The sequence below is a fragment of the Anolis sagrei genome, chromosome 2 (assembly GCF_037176765.1).
Source record: "Anolis sagrei isolate rAnoSag1 chromosome 2, rAnoSag1.mat, whole genome shotgun sequence".
NCBI classification, from domain to species: Eukaryota; Metazoa; Chordata; class Lepidosauria; order Squamata; family Dactyloidae; genus Anolis; species Anolis sagrei.
Genome location: NC_090022.1, coordinates 241,712,362 through 241,730,217, shown reverse-complemented (window position 1 = coordinate 241,730,217; position 17,856 = coordinate 241,712,362). Strand labels below are relative to the sequence as shown.

At 38.2% G+C, this 17,856-nt stretch overlaps 1 protein-coding gene across 4 annotated transcripts in view; it reads left to right on the top strand.

The window, feature by feature from the left end:
- Positions 1–202: 202 nt before the first annotated feature.
- The window catches only part of DMXL1 (Dmx like 1), an 83,135-nt gene continuing 65,481 nt past the window's right edge, over positions 203–17,856 (top strand). For 2 of the 4 annotated variants that reach the window (XM_060761945.2, XM_060761941.2), the window contains exons 1-4: positions 204–701; positions 12,444–12,569; positions 15,714–15,791; positions 17,714–17,792. In XM_060761945.2, coding sequence (XP_060617928.2) covers positions 615–701; positions 12,444–12,569; positions 15,714–15,791; positions 17,714–17,792 — 370 coding nt within the window. In that variant the 5' untranslated portion in view covers positions 204–614. Of the gene's footprint in view, positions 702–12,443; positions 12,570–15,713; positions 15,792–17,713; positions 17,793–17,856 lie in introns of all 4 variants that reach the window. The other 2 variants (XM_060761943.2, XM_060761944.2) reach the window with 2 other exon arrangements.

The window sequence follows — 17,856 nt, the reverse complement described above, 5'->3', positions numbered from 1 at the left end:
AAAACTCCTGGAGGGCCGAAGTTTGCCCAGGCCTGCTCTACAGCATAGATTCAGCCACAGGCTTTCCGTAGTTTCCCATTCCCAGAAACGCCAAAACAGAAAGCACAAATGAGCATGCGCGAGCCGCAGTCTCGTGCTTCCCTCCCTCCCTTTCCTTCTTCCCCAGTCATCTCTCCTTCTTTATCCCTCCCCAATGTGAACTCCGGCGCATGCGTAGTATGTAGAAATGGGGGGAGAGGGGAAATTATCCAGCGAACGAGAAAATACGTCATGTGTTTTGATCTCGCGATGGTTCGAGCTTTTACCGGTTTGGCAGCGAGATTGAGACTGAGAGACAGAAACTGAGGGTGACTCGGAAAGCTGAATGTACTGAAGTGAAGGCGAGAGAGGAAGGGGAGGGGGGAGGGGGAAAAGAGGAGATGGTACTGCGCACGCGCACTGGCTCGAGAGAGGACGTCGCCCTGCCCGAGAGTGGGCGGCGCTTCTGAAGAGAGGTTCCCGCCCCTCAGTATGTACCGCCGTCACCTCCACCGAAGGAGCCTCCTGAGGGGATAACCGCGGCCGAGGGGCTCAGCGAGAGACAGGAGGGCCCCTCCGCCGCCCGCTCGCCCGCCATGAACCTCCACCAGGTGCTGACGGGAGCTGTCAACCCGGGCGACCACTGCTTCTCCGTGGGCAACGTCGGCGGGCATCCTTTCACGGTAAGCCTGCGCCGCCGCCGCCCGCTTCGCCTCTGCTTTTCCTGCTCTTTCGGCCTCGCGTCAGGGCTTCAGGCGAAGCCGAGCCCTTCCTGGGGGATGAGGGACGGTATGGTTATGGCTGCTGTGGAGCATTTGTGTAGGTGTACGTTGTATATACAATATAGATAGATAGAAAGTGTGTGTAGACCAGGCATGGGCAAACTTCGGCCCTCCAGGTGTTTTGGACTTCAACTCCCACAATTCCTAACAGCCGGTTAGGAATTGTGGGAGTTGAAGTCCAAAACACCTGGAGGGCCGAAGTTTGCCCATGCCTGGTCTACACACATAGATATGCATACATAGTATGTATACAGTATGAATACACACACATATATAGGATTGTGTGTCTGTCTGTCTGTATGTGTATATAAAAAACAACCCAAGTGGGTCATCCCAAAGGTGTTGTTGGGTGAGTGGGCTTAAAAACTAAAGACCCTCCTCATAAATGTACAGCAGAGCAACTCATTAGCAGCAGCGTGACCCATCACCAGTAGCCCAAAGGTTTCGTTTGTTTGTTTGTTTTCATGTCAGAAGCAACTTGAGAAACTGCAAGTCGCTTCTGGTGTGAGGGAATTGGCCGTCTGCAAGGACATTGCCCAGGGGACACCTGGACTTAATAACTAGAGACCCTCCTCATAAATGTACAGCAGAGCAACTCATTAGCAGCAGTGTGACCCATCACCAGTAGCCCAAAGGTTTCGTTTGTTTGTTTGTTTTCATGTCAGAAGCAACTTGAGAAACTGCAAGTCGCTTCTGGTGTGAGGGAATTGGCCGTCTGCAAGGACATTGCCCAGGGGACACCTGGACTTAATAACTAAAGACCCTCCTCATAAATGTACAGCAGAGCAACTCATTAGCAGCAGCGTGACCCAGCACCAGTAGCCCAAAGGGTTTTTTTTCTTATCAGAAACTGCAAGTCGCGTCTGGTGTGAGGGAATTGGCCGTCTGCAAGGACGTTGCCCAGGGGACACCTGTATGTGTTTGATGTTTTACCATCCTTGTGGGATGCTTCTCTCACGTCCCTACATAGGAAGCTAGAGCTGACCAAAGGAGCTTATTCACACTCTTCCCAAATTCAAACCTCCGACTTGTTGGTCTTCAGTCCTGCTGGCACAAGGGTTTAACACAGGGGTCCACAAACTTTTTAAACAGAGGGCAAGGTCACAGTCCCTCAAACTGTTGGCGGGCCGGATTATAATTAGAAAAAAACATGAATGAATTCCTATTCACACTGCAAATATCTTATTTGTAGTGCAAAAAACATTTAAAAACAATACAATAATTAAAATCAAGAACAATTTTAACAAATATAAACTTATTAGTATTTCAATGGGAAGTGTGGGCCTGCTTTTGGCTGATGAGATAGGATTGCTGTTGTTATTGTGTGCTTTCAAGTAGTTTCATACTTAGGTTGACCCAGAGAGAGGGCCGGGTAAATGACCTTGGAGGGCCGCATCCGGCCCCTGGGCCTTAGTTTGAGGACCCCTGGTTTAACACATGGCGCTCCCGGGGGCTCCAGTAGTCCAAAGTGATAAAAATGAATAAAAATGCACAGACCAATGTTATATATTTTTAATATTTTAATGTATTGTTGATTGTTTTATTATGATGACACCGTATGGTGTTTGTGAGGCAGCCCTGGGTCCCCCCTCGGCGGTGAGAAGGGTAGGGTATAAATATAGGAGATAAATAAATAATAAAATCTCTTCCATAGGAGGCTTTTCCTTGGAGTAAAATAATATGGTTGCATTATTTACAAGAATTAGGTTTCCATAACAAAAATAAAGAAATATATAGTAGCTTTACATGTAGCAGTCTTCACACTGGAGCTTTGTCACACAGGGATTCTCTCACACAGAGGTTTACCTCACACTTCTCAGGACAACACTAGTTTTGACTCACTAATAGGCTTTGGCCTACTCACTCTCCTCAGGATGACACCAGCTTTCACCCATTGACTCAAACAGGCTCTGGTCTACTATTTCAGTGCTTGATTCATACTTTAGTATTAAAAAATACCCAGTTAATTTTTAATATTTCTGACACATGCACACACACCCATATATATAGAGAGAGGGGGGGGGGGGAGGGAGGGAGAGAATGTGTGCAAGCGGGCAGTTTAGGGATTCAAACCACTCCCAAAACCTGGTTTACTTATGAATTTTAACTGGTTCACCAAATCCCCATGCCAAGTATATGAGAAGCAAAAAATTAGATTTCCCCCAGAAATTCAAGCACTATCTCAACCAAATTTTGATTTATTTACACTATCATTACCTACCTTTCTAACAATTAACATTGCAACAGCTGACATAGTGGAAGCGACCATGGTGGAAGTTGCCAAAATATAGTAGCCAGCAGGCAAAGCCTAAGGCACCCGGGAGGGGGGGGGGGATTTGACCTGGGTTGCTAGTGAAAACTGGGGAAACTGTGGTGTCTGCCACTGGTTCATCTAATCCAAACCCCGCCAAAGAAACAATGGAACAGGAGCAGAGAGAAGCAGCAGTGTCATTGTTAGACCTTGGACTTTATATGAACAAGATTGTTTCTTATGACCAAGTGAAAGCTCAGTTAGTGCACAATCCACAGACTCCATTGCCAGGATATGTATTTCCTGTGGATAAGAAGAGGTATCTAAGAATTCAACTCAAATGGTTCAGAAGACTTCCCTGCTTGGCCTACTAATTTAATCTACAAGGGGTGCTCTATAAGTACAGTGTGGTGTTTGAAGGAGAAGTTCTGTGTAAAAGTGGTCATCAGAAGCTTGGTGCATTTGTGGCTAAACCATTTGTGTGATGGAAGATGCAATAGAAGTCTTCAATAGACCCCAAAAATGGAGTACCATCAGAACAACTTGTGCATGGCTGAAAACTTCTTGCTAATTCACAGTAGAAAACGTCTTGATGTAACCCATCATTATGATAAAGGAAATAAAAAGAAAGCAGAAAGAAACTTCTGCCAATTGTGGAAATTATTGTGTTTTGTGGCAGACAAGAACTGACTTAAAAAGGGAATAATGACTCTGGACCTATTACCTATGAAGAACCTTTGCATAATGATGGTAATTTCAGGACTTCGTTGAGCTTTGTGCCAGATCAGGAGACACTGACCTGAAAAGTCATCTCTGAAGTGTCAACCCCTCCTGAAGTTTTTTTTCTGGCTACAGGCCTCTATGTGTGTTTGTATGGGAGATACTTAACCCTCTCTTCAGCTACAAAGCTAATGCGTATACTAATAATAATTTTGTTTTATACTCTCCTCTTATCATGGATCATATACATAAGCACAACAGAAACACTGCAAATACACACTAAAACGTACCTCTATAAAAGTTACATACAAACGGAGATTAAACAAAGGACATGCATTAAAATTCATGTTTATGTTTAACGACTTTCTGGGTAGGCCTACTGGATGAGACATGTCTTCACTTGTGTCTTAAATTCCGACATATACCTCATTGGTGGTTCAAATCCGGGGAGTGGGGTGAGCTCCCGGTGTTAGGCCCAGCTTCTACCAAGCTAGCAATTCAAAAACAAGTGTGGGTAGATCAATAGTTATTGCTTCTGCAGAAAGGTAACAGCATAGGGAACAGTTAGTGCTCCTGTGGTGTTTGTTTACTGTCTGTGCCCCTGTTCAGAAGATTTCACCTTACACATATGTGTAAAAGAATGTGTGTGTGTGTGTGTGTGTGTGTTAATGTGCATGGCACTTTACAAGTAAAACAACCAAAAGGAGTAGGCTATACCCAACCTGAGTGTATATGTGTAGGTATGTGTATGTTTATATATAGAAGGAAGGAATATATTTATTTATTAATTTATTATTCAAACTTATATGCTGCCACTCCCCTGGGGCTCAGAGCAGCTTACAAGAACAGGCTAAAATCTAAGACAATTTAAAAACAATTTCAAACCATTTAAAAACAGCAATATCAAAGATCAAAGGCCTGTGTATATGCACAGGCTGAAAATCCCAAATACTCCAAAATCCAAAATTGTATTCATGGGTGGCTGAGATAGTGTCACCTTTGATTTCTGATGGTTCAGTGTTCACAAACTTTGTTTTGTGCGCAACAGTATAAAAATGTTTAAACATGGGTCCTATCTTATTATGTTTATGCAAGTATTCCAAAATTTGAAAAAAAACAAACAAACAAAACTTCTGGCCCAAAGTATTTGGGTTTATTGTTATTATGTTGGAATACCTGTATATTACATATAAGTATATAAAGCTAAGAAATGAGACCCAAGTCTAATCAAGGAATTCATTTTTGTTTCTTATGCACCTTACATAGATAGTATGATGCTAATTGTATACACAATACGTTTGTTTTTTTTCCATGGAAAAAGGTTGTGTACACTGAAGCATCAGAAAACAAAGACATCACTATGTCAGCAACCCACGTGGACAATTTTGGATTTTGGGGTAATTTGGATTTCATTGGACACCCAACCTCTGAACACACACTTATACATACATACACACAATGCCCCCTCCCATATATACACCATTAACACTAATTATTCTGGATTTTCTACCATTCTTTTCAAGAAGTGTATACATCCTTAATGTATAATGTATCTATTCCAATAGTAGAGAATTTAATTATTTCCTATATTTATACCCCACCCTTCTCACCCTCGAGGGGGGACTCAGGAGAAGTGTTGAAAAGTACAAGATAAACTTTAAGTGAAGACTGCAACTACTGCAACAGTGTGAGCAATGTACTGCTCTGCAGGAATAACTATATGAACACTATATGTTAAATTATAGATTAAATTAGAATTTGTAACTCTGATGAGCTAATACCTATAAAATGTATTCAATATTTTCATAGCCTTCAAATAACCACTCTAGCAACTATTAGCTGTTAAAAGGTATTCAGTGAGTCTTCCAGATTGCAGGATCCATATTAGCCCTCAATCCAACCAACCTGAAGGAATTCTTCACATGCTTAGGGACATCTCTTCATACTGTAGCAATTGTTATTTCAAGCCTGTCTATTCACAATGTAAGCCAGAGTTCAAGTTTAACATTAGGGTCTGTGTAATTACAGAAATGAAACAGAAGTTACTGTTTCCTCATTTATAGGCTCCTACATAGCAATTCTTGCAAGTGTGTGTATGGGGGGTTGGGGCTGCTGCAATCGTTTTTCTTTCTTTACATCAGTTTTTTTTCTCTGATGCTAGTGAAATATTTCTTGTGTCTTGTACAACTGTGATGTTAAAAAAAGAAAAATATTTGCAAGTCAACTTCATGTGATTTGTGCAGCACAGTGCTTGCACTGTAAGACTTGAAGCATAAAATTTTCCATTCTTGCACAGTTATGCTACCAAAACGTGTGACTGATAGGGCAATCAAGGCAAAAAAATCAACTTGAAAATGATTTGTATGCATGGACAATATCATGTACAGTTCATATTATTGCAGATAAAGTATCTTATTGGGTAATGTTCAGAAACAGTTCCTAATTTTCTTGTCCTACCTCAGTCTCAGGAACAAAAGCAAACATCTTCTAAACTAATCTCACCAAGAAAACCCCATTATTGGTTTGCCTTAAGGTCTCATAAGTTGAAACAACTTGAGGGCACACAACAACAACAACAATGAGTGGAAGGCAAAGGCAAATTATGTCAGGAAAACCCTGTGACAAATTTTCTTGAGGATCAACATAAGTCAAAAACATCTTGAAGGGGCATAGCAAATTTCTCCTTGTGTTGTTTCATGTTGCAAATGATGAAACGCTGGCATATCTAGGTCCTTAACAGAATAAACTTTTTAGCAGTCTTAATTAAATCTCTTACGCTATGTTAAAAGCCTATTTCTCCATATTTAAAACACTGAAGTGCCTGGTATTTTGTTCATCAGTGTCTGTATTACAAAATTTCATACAGTGAAGCTGTCAGACTTTTATCAGTGTTGCTGCAAAGATAGGGCAGGGAATCCTGATGGACTTTATCAGAAGTCTTTTGAAATGTGCAAAATCGGTTTAAATAGTGTTGCAAACTTCAAAGCTGTGACATTTTATCAAAGTACAGGTTGAGTATCCCTTAACCACAATGCTTGGGACCAGGCTCTTTTTGGATTTTAAACTACCTGTTGATAAATTCGTTGAATATGGCACCCAGGTCTAAACACAAAAAAAATATTTATGTTATATATGCACCTTATGCACATAATCTGATGGTAATATTATACATATTATTTTAAATAATTGTATGTATGAAGCAAAGTTTGTAAAGCAAAAAGTGACTGTCTCAACCACACATGTGGACAATTTGGGATTTCAGAGAATTTTAGAATTCCACATAAGGGCACTCAACGACTACAATATTTACTGAGAGAAGATTCTTGACCACTGCTGTTTTGTATCTGGTCAACTTTGAAATAATTTTTCACAGTATATTCTAATCCAAATTATGATCTCAGTCTCCAGCCCTTCTCGATATTGTCCCCAACTCCTGAGTACAGAATGTATTGATGTTAATAGATGTTCAGAATTATGGAAATGACAATCCTATGACACTAGCAACTATTAATTTAGTTTAATAGAAAGCCAATGCCTTGGACAATATTATAACTCTGTTTAGAAACACAATTTTCCAACAGTGGAGTTATTAAGTTACCATATCTGAATTGCTGCAATAATAATGTTTAATATTTGAAAAATTAAAAAAAATATAAATATCCATTGGGAGAAGAAAGTATAAGATTCAGTTTATAGATTTGTTACATCTTCAATTGACATTTAACTGACCTGATAAAGTTTCTTTTCATATATCTGCCTAAATCAAATGTCAAGCAGAGAAGATCTTGCACTGCCAAAAGAACATTCAGGTATCAACCTTCCTTTTAGACCTTTCTATCTCTGACTTGAAATATGCTGGAAATGCAGAAAAGGACATATTGAGCTACCAGGACCAAGAGTAGAGACTGCCTGGTGCTGCTCTTGCATGTTATTTTTACTAGTGAAATATGATTTCCTTGTCTTTTATCTTTCCTATTAGCATGTAAATAGTGTATATATGAAAGATAACTGTTTGCTGTCTAATTTTCCTGTTATAACATGTAGCTTTAAAATCAGCCATGTTCTGTATGTAAAAGCTTTGTTTTTTGTCAGTCCTAGACTTCGCAGAAACTATTAACTTGTGTGAAGTTTTTAACTTGTCGGTTTCAGGTGTCTTCATAAAAGACTTGGTTTTAATCGGGATTCATGTGGCCTGAAGGCCTTTCCCAGCACAGCTGCTAAATAAATATTTTCATTGTTGTTGTATATGTTTTTAAGCCTTTTCCAATTTACGTTCATCCTAAGGTGAACCTATCATGAAGGTTCTTGGCAAGATTAGATCAGAAGGGGGTTGCCCTTGCCTTCCTCTCAGTCTGAGGAAGTGTGACTTGTCCAAGGTCACCCAGCATATAATGAGATATATCAGAGATACAAGAAGTCTCTGGTCCCAAGCATTTCTGATAATGGAGATTCAATGAAACCAAGAATGGGGCCACCCGTCTTCTTTGCTGGGCTAACCAAAGATGATGGGAGCTACAGTTCTTCCTCTTGGTCTAGGCTTTTCAGAGGACTACACAAGTTAAAGGAATAGAAACATCACTAACATTCACTAAACTACTTGCTGTCTCTTCAATATCTATTTTCTAAACACAGTACTCTGTGCTTGGACTTATATTAATTTGAGGCGCCATGTATTGAAACTGGGATTCTACTCATGTGGAATATTATGAGCCTTCAATCATGTTTTTACTATGGCTGAAATCTAGTAAAAGGCTAGCTCTTCAAGGTTTATCAGGTTCTGTTCTGTTTTAAAAATGAGCAAGGGAGCATAAGCATTGTTTACTAAATAGGCTAAGAACACGATAATGTCAGCAGACTCTACTGGTTGGTGTGAATGCAAGAAAATTATTACATCAGAGGTGCCTTGAAGCATTTTATCTGAGAGGTCACTTGGAAGAACTTTTACTTGTTTGGATGAACATTCAGCTGTTTTTTCAATTTCCCTTCTTGAGAAATGTAGTCAAAATAGAATTATCATGTTGCATGATGAGGAACAAATGAATAGTCTGTTAAGGTTGTAATTTTAAAAGAAATATATTTCTATATGGCCTTATCCCCAACTCCCAAAAGCCAAAATAAATGGGTAGTAAGTCAATGGATGTCCTAAAGGTACTAGTTACTGTCTGATCTTGAAGGCTAAGCAGGAATCAGCAATGGTTAGCACTGAAATGGGGGGATCACAAATTACTGCCAGGTGCTTTCAGCAATATTTCAGACAAACTGGCAAAATGACCTCTTTAGTATTCCTTGTCTAAGAAAACTCTTGGGAATTCATGGGTTTGCAATAAGACAACAAAGAAGATTAAAAGGGGGAAAAGAAAAAAATGTGACCGCATCTTTAATACTAGTTGCAACATGACCCTCCCCCCTTCCTTAACAGATCTATTTCTCTGAATATTATCACAATGAAGAAAATAGTTACTTTGGTTAAAGCAGAATCAGCAACCATAATTTTATTTGCAAGTTTATGGACATTGCAGCATTTGTTTTACAGCATATACTGTGATTTTTGTTTTTAGAGACAAGTCTTAACTAGATACTAGATCAAGTATTTTAAAGGACAGAATATGCAGGGCTTTTCAAATGTAAATGTTGCCTTCTGCAAATAGAATTCTGCTCCTGATATAGAAGGAAGTAATGTTTGCCAATCTCTCCCTCCCTATGCCTCACTCTCCTAGCAAACCTTCTGCTGGAGGTGATCCTAGGGCTACAGGGAAGGATAAAATAGTTGGGAAACACCTGTCTTTGTCTCCATGCCAGAAGTATTCTGTACAGTATTCTACCTTTCTAATGCTATCACCGATAGAAGCAAACAATATCCATCAATATCTATCACATTCCCTTTTTTTGTTTCACAATTGTGTTTTGTAGCAACTTCAAGTTTGTTTTGATTTGATGCTACCAAATCTAATGTTGCAATCCTATTATGCAGATTAAAGGGAAATCATATTGAATTCAGTAGGCTATATGTGAAATAAGCAAACTTGCAGGCAGACTGCATAACTGTACTTTCTTCCCTATCTAATTTACCACTGTAAAAAACTACATGCAGGTTTTGTATCATATCCAACTGGGAACAAAATTATAGTCTTAGATTTTTACTAGTCTTGGTTTTCAATGGTTTGTGCTATTTAGCCACAATCTGTTTAGGTAGGCTACAAAATGGGGGCCTCTTGCCTTGAACCATGGGCCTCCTGTTCTGGTTTGGATATAGCAAAGAACAGTGCTGTATTGTTGTGTTCATAAGCCTGAGGCTTGCATGCTCTGTCTTCTCCTTTTCTAAAACAGCTACAAGCAGAAGATTGGAAGGTTCCATTTCTGAATTAATTGAACCAGTTTTTCCTTTAAGAACTTAAACCATGGCTAATTGAAACTGTGACAAATTGAAACAAGTTAGCCTTGTGGATTTGAAGCTAATATTATTCAAATAGCCACAGTTTGCCGGGATTTTGGTATGATACCAATCTATGGGTAGTGTAAAGTAAAAGCAAAAACTTCCCAGATGTAACTGGGGGTGGGGAGGGAGCCTGAGTTTTTCAGAGTTAGCTTATGCTTGTAGTGATAAGCCATTGTTTATCATTAAATTCTAAAAACAAAACAGCATAATGTCTTACCCAAAACTGCAACTAATATCACTGTGCTTACTATTTTTCTGATTCAAATCATGCTCATGTACTAATCCATTTTAAATATTTTGGGAAGGAATATTATATTTCTTCAGAAACATATTTTTACAACTATAGAAGGAGGGTTTTGGTAACAAATGTTGCTTAAGAAATATAATTCTGAATGTAAGGAGCTGTCTGTAAATAAAAGTGAATTTAAAATAGCAGTTTATAGGATATTATTTTTTCTATCCTGGTGTTTTTTTCCCCTGTTGCTCTATCTTTAATTGAGCAAGCCAGTATTGTGTAGTGGCATCAGTGTTGGATTAAACACTGGGAGACCATGGCTTGAATTCCACTGAGCCATGAAAACCCATTGGGTGATCTTAGACAAGCTACACTTTCTAGGCCTCAGTGGAAGGCATGGGCAACATGAACAAGACCTGTCAAGAAAACCTCATAATAGGTTCCCTTAGGGTAGCCATGAATCAGAAATGACTTGAAGGCACACAACAAAAACAATCCTTAATTGACTGCTTAGGATTAAAAAAAAGCTTTGTTACTGATAATTATGTTCAGATAGTTGAATGTAGCTATAACAACATGCTGTAATTCCATTAATACATAAGATCATAAAGCGATCAGGCCAAAGGTGTATGTAATCCTATTGTTTTGCTGCAGTAATAATCAGTTTGATCTTATCAAAGCAGATAGTGTTGCCACTGCTGTTGTCCATAGAAGTTCATTATTAGAAATTATTGTGTTGGGTCCAACTTCTTTCATAATTTAAAGTACACCCAATGAACTTATTGGTAGCCAAAATAATTCTCTCTAGTATGACGCATGCGGCCACATGATTTTACCAGTTTGAGAACCAAATGGGATCCCCAAAAATATAGAGGGACATTTCAGTTATTCAGAAATATCATTGTTTCTAAGAATAAACAAGAAGTCAGAGTAAGATAGTCTGTATAGAGTGTAATCAAATCTTTGTCACAATCTTTATTTTGAATAAGAGTTTAAAGTCTTGAATTTACTTGTGAGAACTGCTTCCTGTAATTGGCTGAAGACAACTTTTTTCAACAATTTATTTGAAGTCAAGAGAAGTATGTTACATATAAAATAGCTCTTCTAATAGAAGCACAAAAGTTCAAATGTTTGAGTGAAGTGGGTTGCCAATATGACTTTGGTATCACCACAGCCTCTTTTCATTGTCTCCATTCCCCTGGCTGATATCAGTTTCTAATGTTATCACTAAACCCATACCCAGGACCCAAGGACTGACTTTCGAGTCAGACGAAGATGTATTTTACAGAAACTCAGAACAATAACATAGCTGGCTCGAAGGCTTAGGAAAGCTATCACCTGCAATTATACACACATTAATCATTTAATCCACTCATCTTTTCCTCCCGGTTCATTGTTTTCCACCTGGACCGCCTCCTTCCTTCCCATTGGCCGAGAGGCCGAAGTGGCACTGGCTTCCTGATTAGCTGAGGCGCAGCTAAGCCAGACACATCTCCCAGCCAGTCGATGACTTCAACCAATCAGCACAATGCCGGCGAGAGGGGTGGGAGCAGGACATTTGAATTTGACAGCTCTGTATTTCCTATTAAAAGTGTAATGTTTCCCTTTGCAAAACATGTCGACTTTGGCAAATGATTGCAGTTTGACATCTGCTCCAGCTGGAGCAAATAAAAAACTCGATGGCATTTTCTTCTACTTCGGTGAGATTTATTTGGGAAAACTCAGGGAAAACTCTGCTTTGCATGCTTCTTTCTTGCCAGGGTAAACAGATCCTCTTTGGTGGGACTGACAGGCCTCCGTCTCTAAGGCGAGACCTTCCAAATTCCTGCTCAATATCAACTTGTTCCGCCATTGTTTGAATCATGATATAGATGAAATCATGATATGGATTAAAGAAATATGTAGTATAAATGGTAATTGTTATTTACATATCTTTTTTAAACTTCTAGTTTTGTTATTAAACAATGAGGAAAAAATATCCAATTTCTTAAATTCTCCTAGGCATATGCATCAGGATGTGATGTTGTGGTACTTGGAACTGATTTTGAAAGGCTACAAATAATTCCTGGAGCCAAACATGGAAATATACAAGTGGGATGTATTGACTGCTCTATGCAGCAAGGAAAGGTAAGATGTAACATTAATAATAGTTCTTATATCTAACACATATTGTAATGCATGTTTTTCATAATACCTTAGGAAAATAATATGTATTTCGTTCTTTAAACTCTGTGCCATTAACAAAGATGAACATATTCAACTTCTAGCCATTACTGTCTGTATTTAATCCTAGATATTGTTTCTGGAACAGATTTTCCAAGGTTATGTTCTATGACAGTAGGGGCTGAAGGCTTCATACAAAAATTAGCATTTTAGCAGAAACAGAATCTATTAAAATATTTTTATGGGTGATATTGGAAAGACACACACACACACTGCCCCATATAGCTATCCCACAATTTATTTGCAGGTCTGCGAATGATTTGCAACAGATTGGCAAGTAATTTCAATTGCCAGTTGCTTAACAATAGGGGCACTGTAATAACCCACTATAATAGCCCCCCTGCGCCCAAGTATAATGCTTAAATGAAAAGTCTCGGGTGGACTAGGAAAAAATGAAAGAGTTGTGAGACATCCTCAAGTGTAGTATAGAACCAATGGCCAGAGACATCTTTTAAACATTCCGCTGCTTAATTTATTTAAAGTGTCTCATTGGTAGAAGGCAATGCTCTCACATGAAATTTGAAAAATCCTCATGCTTCTTAAAGAAAAAGTAGAAAACATGATGTTAGGAGTTATTCACATTGAATAAAGGGTAGGCAACTGAAAATTTGATTTTACAAGAAATATTAAAACTTACCTAGTTTTGAACTGAGATTCAGGCAACAATATTATTTGATCTAAGATTGTATTGGTTTCACATTTAGCAAAATCCAAAGAATGTGATATAACTGTGGAAATTGGAGAGTATTATTTGAAAGAGGACTGTGTTGTGCTGCTCTGAATGCCCCCCCCGGGGGGAGGGGTTGAGAAAGACAGGTTAGAAATGTTGTAAATAATAAATAAAATAATTCCACCTCCACTTAATTGACATATTACACAGTCACTGCACTTTGTCTCACCTTCCAAAAAATATCAATTTATAATCTTCATTTTCTAAATAAAGCCTTAGAGCAAGTGATTGTAGCACAACTTGTCACTTTTTTGGATGAAACAAATTACCTGGATCAATTTCAATCTGGGCTCAGGCCTGGTTATGAGACAGACATGGCCTTTGTAGATTATTTAAATCAGAAACTATGTGGGGATGTGTATTTCTGTTGGTGTTGGTGTTCCACTTTGGTGCATTCAGTACTGTAGATCTTGACATTATTCTAGGCCATTTAACTTGTGTGGGAGTTTAAAAACATTTAAAAGTAATTTTATTGCACATTATATACAATATTGTAATACATGTACATTTCTTCATTATCCTATCCACACCCCCCCAAGTCAGAGAAATTTGCATGCTACTTCCCTATTAGTCCTCTAACAAGTGAATTATTCTGTATTCTGTAGGTTTCTTAATAAGCTCATGTGCAGCTTGAAAATATCATTTAATAGTGTGTCCAGTCCTTTTTGAATGAATATTTCGAGAAGGTGGAATTGGGAACTATTACTTTAGCGTCTTGGTTATTGGCCTGCACAGTTTAAGATACCTCAGTACTGTCCTTTACATGTTGAAACATTTACATGAAGCTGCCAGGGAATGTCATCCTGCCAACAGTATGCTAAAGATACCAGCTTCATCTTTGTTTTACAACTGATTGCAAGGAAGCTGGGAGAATCCAGAATGCAGTGATGGAATGGATGTACATGAATAAACTGAGTCTCAATCCAGACAAGATGGAAATTCTGTCAGTCAGTAGAAAACCTACCAGAGGTTGGGACTACGGCCTATTCTGACAGAGGCTGGATTCCCTCTAAAAGAACAGAGATGCAGTTTAGGGCTGCTATTGGACCTAAAATTGTATCTGAAAGTCAGGTAGCTGCTGTGGTCAGGGGTCCCTTTGCTCAGCGTAAGGTTGAGTGCCAGCTGCATTCTTTATGAAGTCAGGAAATCAACTGTGTGGGTAACATTATATTAAAATTACTTAATATTAACAAAGTTGTTCGTTAAAGATAAATAGGGAATTTACAGCTAAACATTTATGTAAAGTTTATCTTTCTGAGAGAGAAAAAAAACCTCACAACCTTTGTCCATTCTGAGAGTTATTCATAATACTTAAAGCTGTCTTGTGTGCCCTGTGAAAATTATTAGATATTGGAGTATTCATTTAAGAGTCTCTCGGAGTACTTCATTGTTTTATATATTTGGATTTTTTTCTTTACACATAGTACGCTTTTGCCTGTTTATGACCTTTATTGCACTCAGTTCTATCTAGTTTTGACAGAATTCCAGCTGGCATATTTAGGTCATGCTGATGTGTACAATGTTCCATGTGATGATTTGTTTTGTAACAGTTTCTTTTGTCTTTTGAATTTATAACTGAGTACATCTAACCTAAAAGGCAGTGTGATGTGGTAGTTTGAATTCTCACTCCACAATGAAAACCCACCAGGTAGCCTTGGGCAAGTCACACACTCTCAGCCCCAGAGGAAGGCAAAGGAAAATAATCTTTAAAAAAAATCACCATAATAGTGTTGCCATATGTCAGAAAGACACATAACAACAACAGCAATATGTTCCTATGTATTCTAATAAAGAGTAGCATTTTATATGTCAGTACTGTATCTTGGAATTGATAGTGAAAATAATTTTATACAGAAACTGGAATGGGAAACCTATAGACTTCCAAGAGAGTAGTTAGGAGCAAGGCATTTCACATGGAGGCATCTAGTATGGGGAATACACTGCCTACAAATATTAGAGATATTCTGGCAATTCTTGTTTTTGCTAATCCTCTTATTCAGTATGCTATATCTTTTACTTTAACAGATAATGTAGGTAATGTATGTTTATTTTCTTTATATTAAGGGGTAAGGTTGTGTACTGGTGCTGCAGAACCAATATAGTGTTGCACCTAGGCTATAATCATATTTTGGAACTTCTAACTGTATGTTAGATATATCTAGGTCATTATAAAGCTTCATTTGACCATAGCTACACAAAGCAGAGTTGTGTTGCCTTGAAATACCCTGAAACATGTTATTTCTTGTTGACAGTTGTACTGTGAAAGAGAGTTCAGCAACCATAAAATAAGCTATTAACTTTAATCTGCATTTTTTTAGATTGCAGCTTCTTATGGGAATGTGATTTGCATCTTTGAGCCAATTCCACATCTAAAACAGAAGAATATTCAACATACTGTAAGCCTTGTTATTTCGTGACTAAATATTGCATATGTTGCATGGTTTGTTTTAATTGTTCTGGAGACATGATAAACCTTTGGTAGATATTAATTTCAATTGTAGCCCACCTTTTCTCCAATTGAACACAAGTTAGTAGATATGGAGTTATTAGCTCACCGCTTTAGCTTTAATGAAGTTGCGGCATCATGTGTTAACATACCTGAGAAATGTGAATCATTCCCAATGGTCAGCAGTTCAAATCCGGAGAGTGAAGTGATCTCCATCTGTCAGCTCCAGCTTCCCATGCAGGGATGTGAGAGAAGCCTGCCACAGGATAGTAAAACATCCGGGCGTCCCCCGGGTAATGTCCTTGCAGACGGCCAATACTCTCACACCAGAAGCGACTTGCAGTTTCTCAAACTCCTGACACAAAAAAAATTGTGAAATTTGGTAGCTCACATATTTATGCTGTCCTCCATTCCTTTGAATGGTTTTACTAATAGTATGATTAAGGAACAGGAAAGTGTTGAATAGATTTGACTGGGGGAAGGCACAAGTCATTCCTAGTTTTGCCATAAGGAAGTTCCCATAATAGACTCAGTATTCAGCATATATTGGCCCAATACTATGGTTACATACTGGAACAAAGAAAGTCCAAGCAGAGGCAATTCAATCTTTGGCTGAAAATGTCACACTTGGGACGTGGCAGGTTTCACACATACATCTTTTATTGGCATACAACAGCAAGATTGGCGTACAGCACTGATATATACAACAAGAGGAAATCACAAATGAAAAGAAAACATACTTAAAATTACTAATCTCAAGGGGGAAAATGCAACAGTCTCACAAAATAAAGCATCAGAGTTGTTCAGAAGATATGGAATTTTATAACACCCTTGTCACTGAGAACACTGAAAAAATAAATTCCTGTATTTCATCCATATATTATCATATTTGGTGCAAACAAACAAAGACTGATGAAGTGTTTCAGCAGAGATCAAGTCACAAGAACAAACACTTTTGGAACGTTCCACTTTCTTATATCTCCCATCCAAAGGGGCTGATGGAAACATCTTTCTTCTGAGTGGGATTAACTAGCAAGTTAAGCTAGAAAACATCCTTCACTGAGTTCTGTAGCTGGTTGTCTCTTTGAAGGAAGCTTTAAGGAGAAGACAGGGTGTTGATGACATAGTTTGTACATTCAAATATTTCCCAGATTGGTTTATACTGCATTGCCACCATGCTGAACAATCCCTGGGACCTCTTGGGATAAGAAGTCAAAGCCACATACTTTGAGAGCTATCAGTCAGCAGGAAGGATGAAAGCTTTGCAGGTTTACTCACTTGACACTGAATTAGTAAAGAATAATGGACAGATTAGTAGTTAATTCCTTGGATGCTGATTCAGTGGCAATAAGCCTAGATAGGATTTCCAAAGGAACTGGCTGTACAAATCTGTCAATATACATGCTAAGGACTGGAATGTTTTTACATATCTATTGAATGGAATGGAACCTATTTCCCAAGTGAGTATATATAGAGAATTACATTTTTTTTGATCTGTAAAGGATTTTCAGTCACTATAGATTAGTATTTGATGGGAAACATTCTTAGAATTATGGATTACAACCCATTCTTTCAGACAGTTCAAGCTGTCAGTTATTGCATTGCCATATTGCCATTGTTTTTAGTGGGTTTCTTTCTACAAATATGCCCTTTGATCCCATATTAAATCAGCTTTCAGTTAATGCTGATCTTGAACAACAGTTTTCACTGATATCTCAGGTATTTGTGAGTATACAATTTATTTTCTTGGACCTTGATGAAAACAGATTGAGAGCAAATCAGCACATCACATCATACGCTTGAATTAGCAAATTGTCAACTGAAGATATGATTTAAAAAATTATTTCATATTCTGTCTGTATTTGACTTTAGGGATTACATTATCAGTGGCAGAAGTCAGATCAAATTTCACTTGAAAATGTGGTGCATAATTTAACATGGGACCCTACTGGTAAGTACAGTTTTTAATTTAATTTCATTTTGTCTAAGGTTTTGTATTATGTGTTTAAATGAAT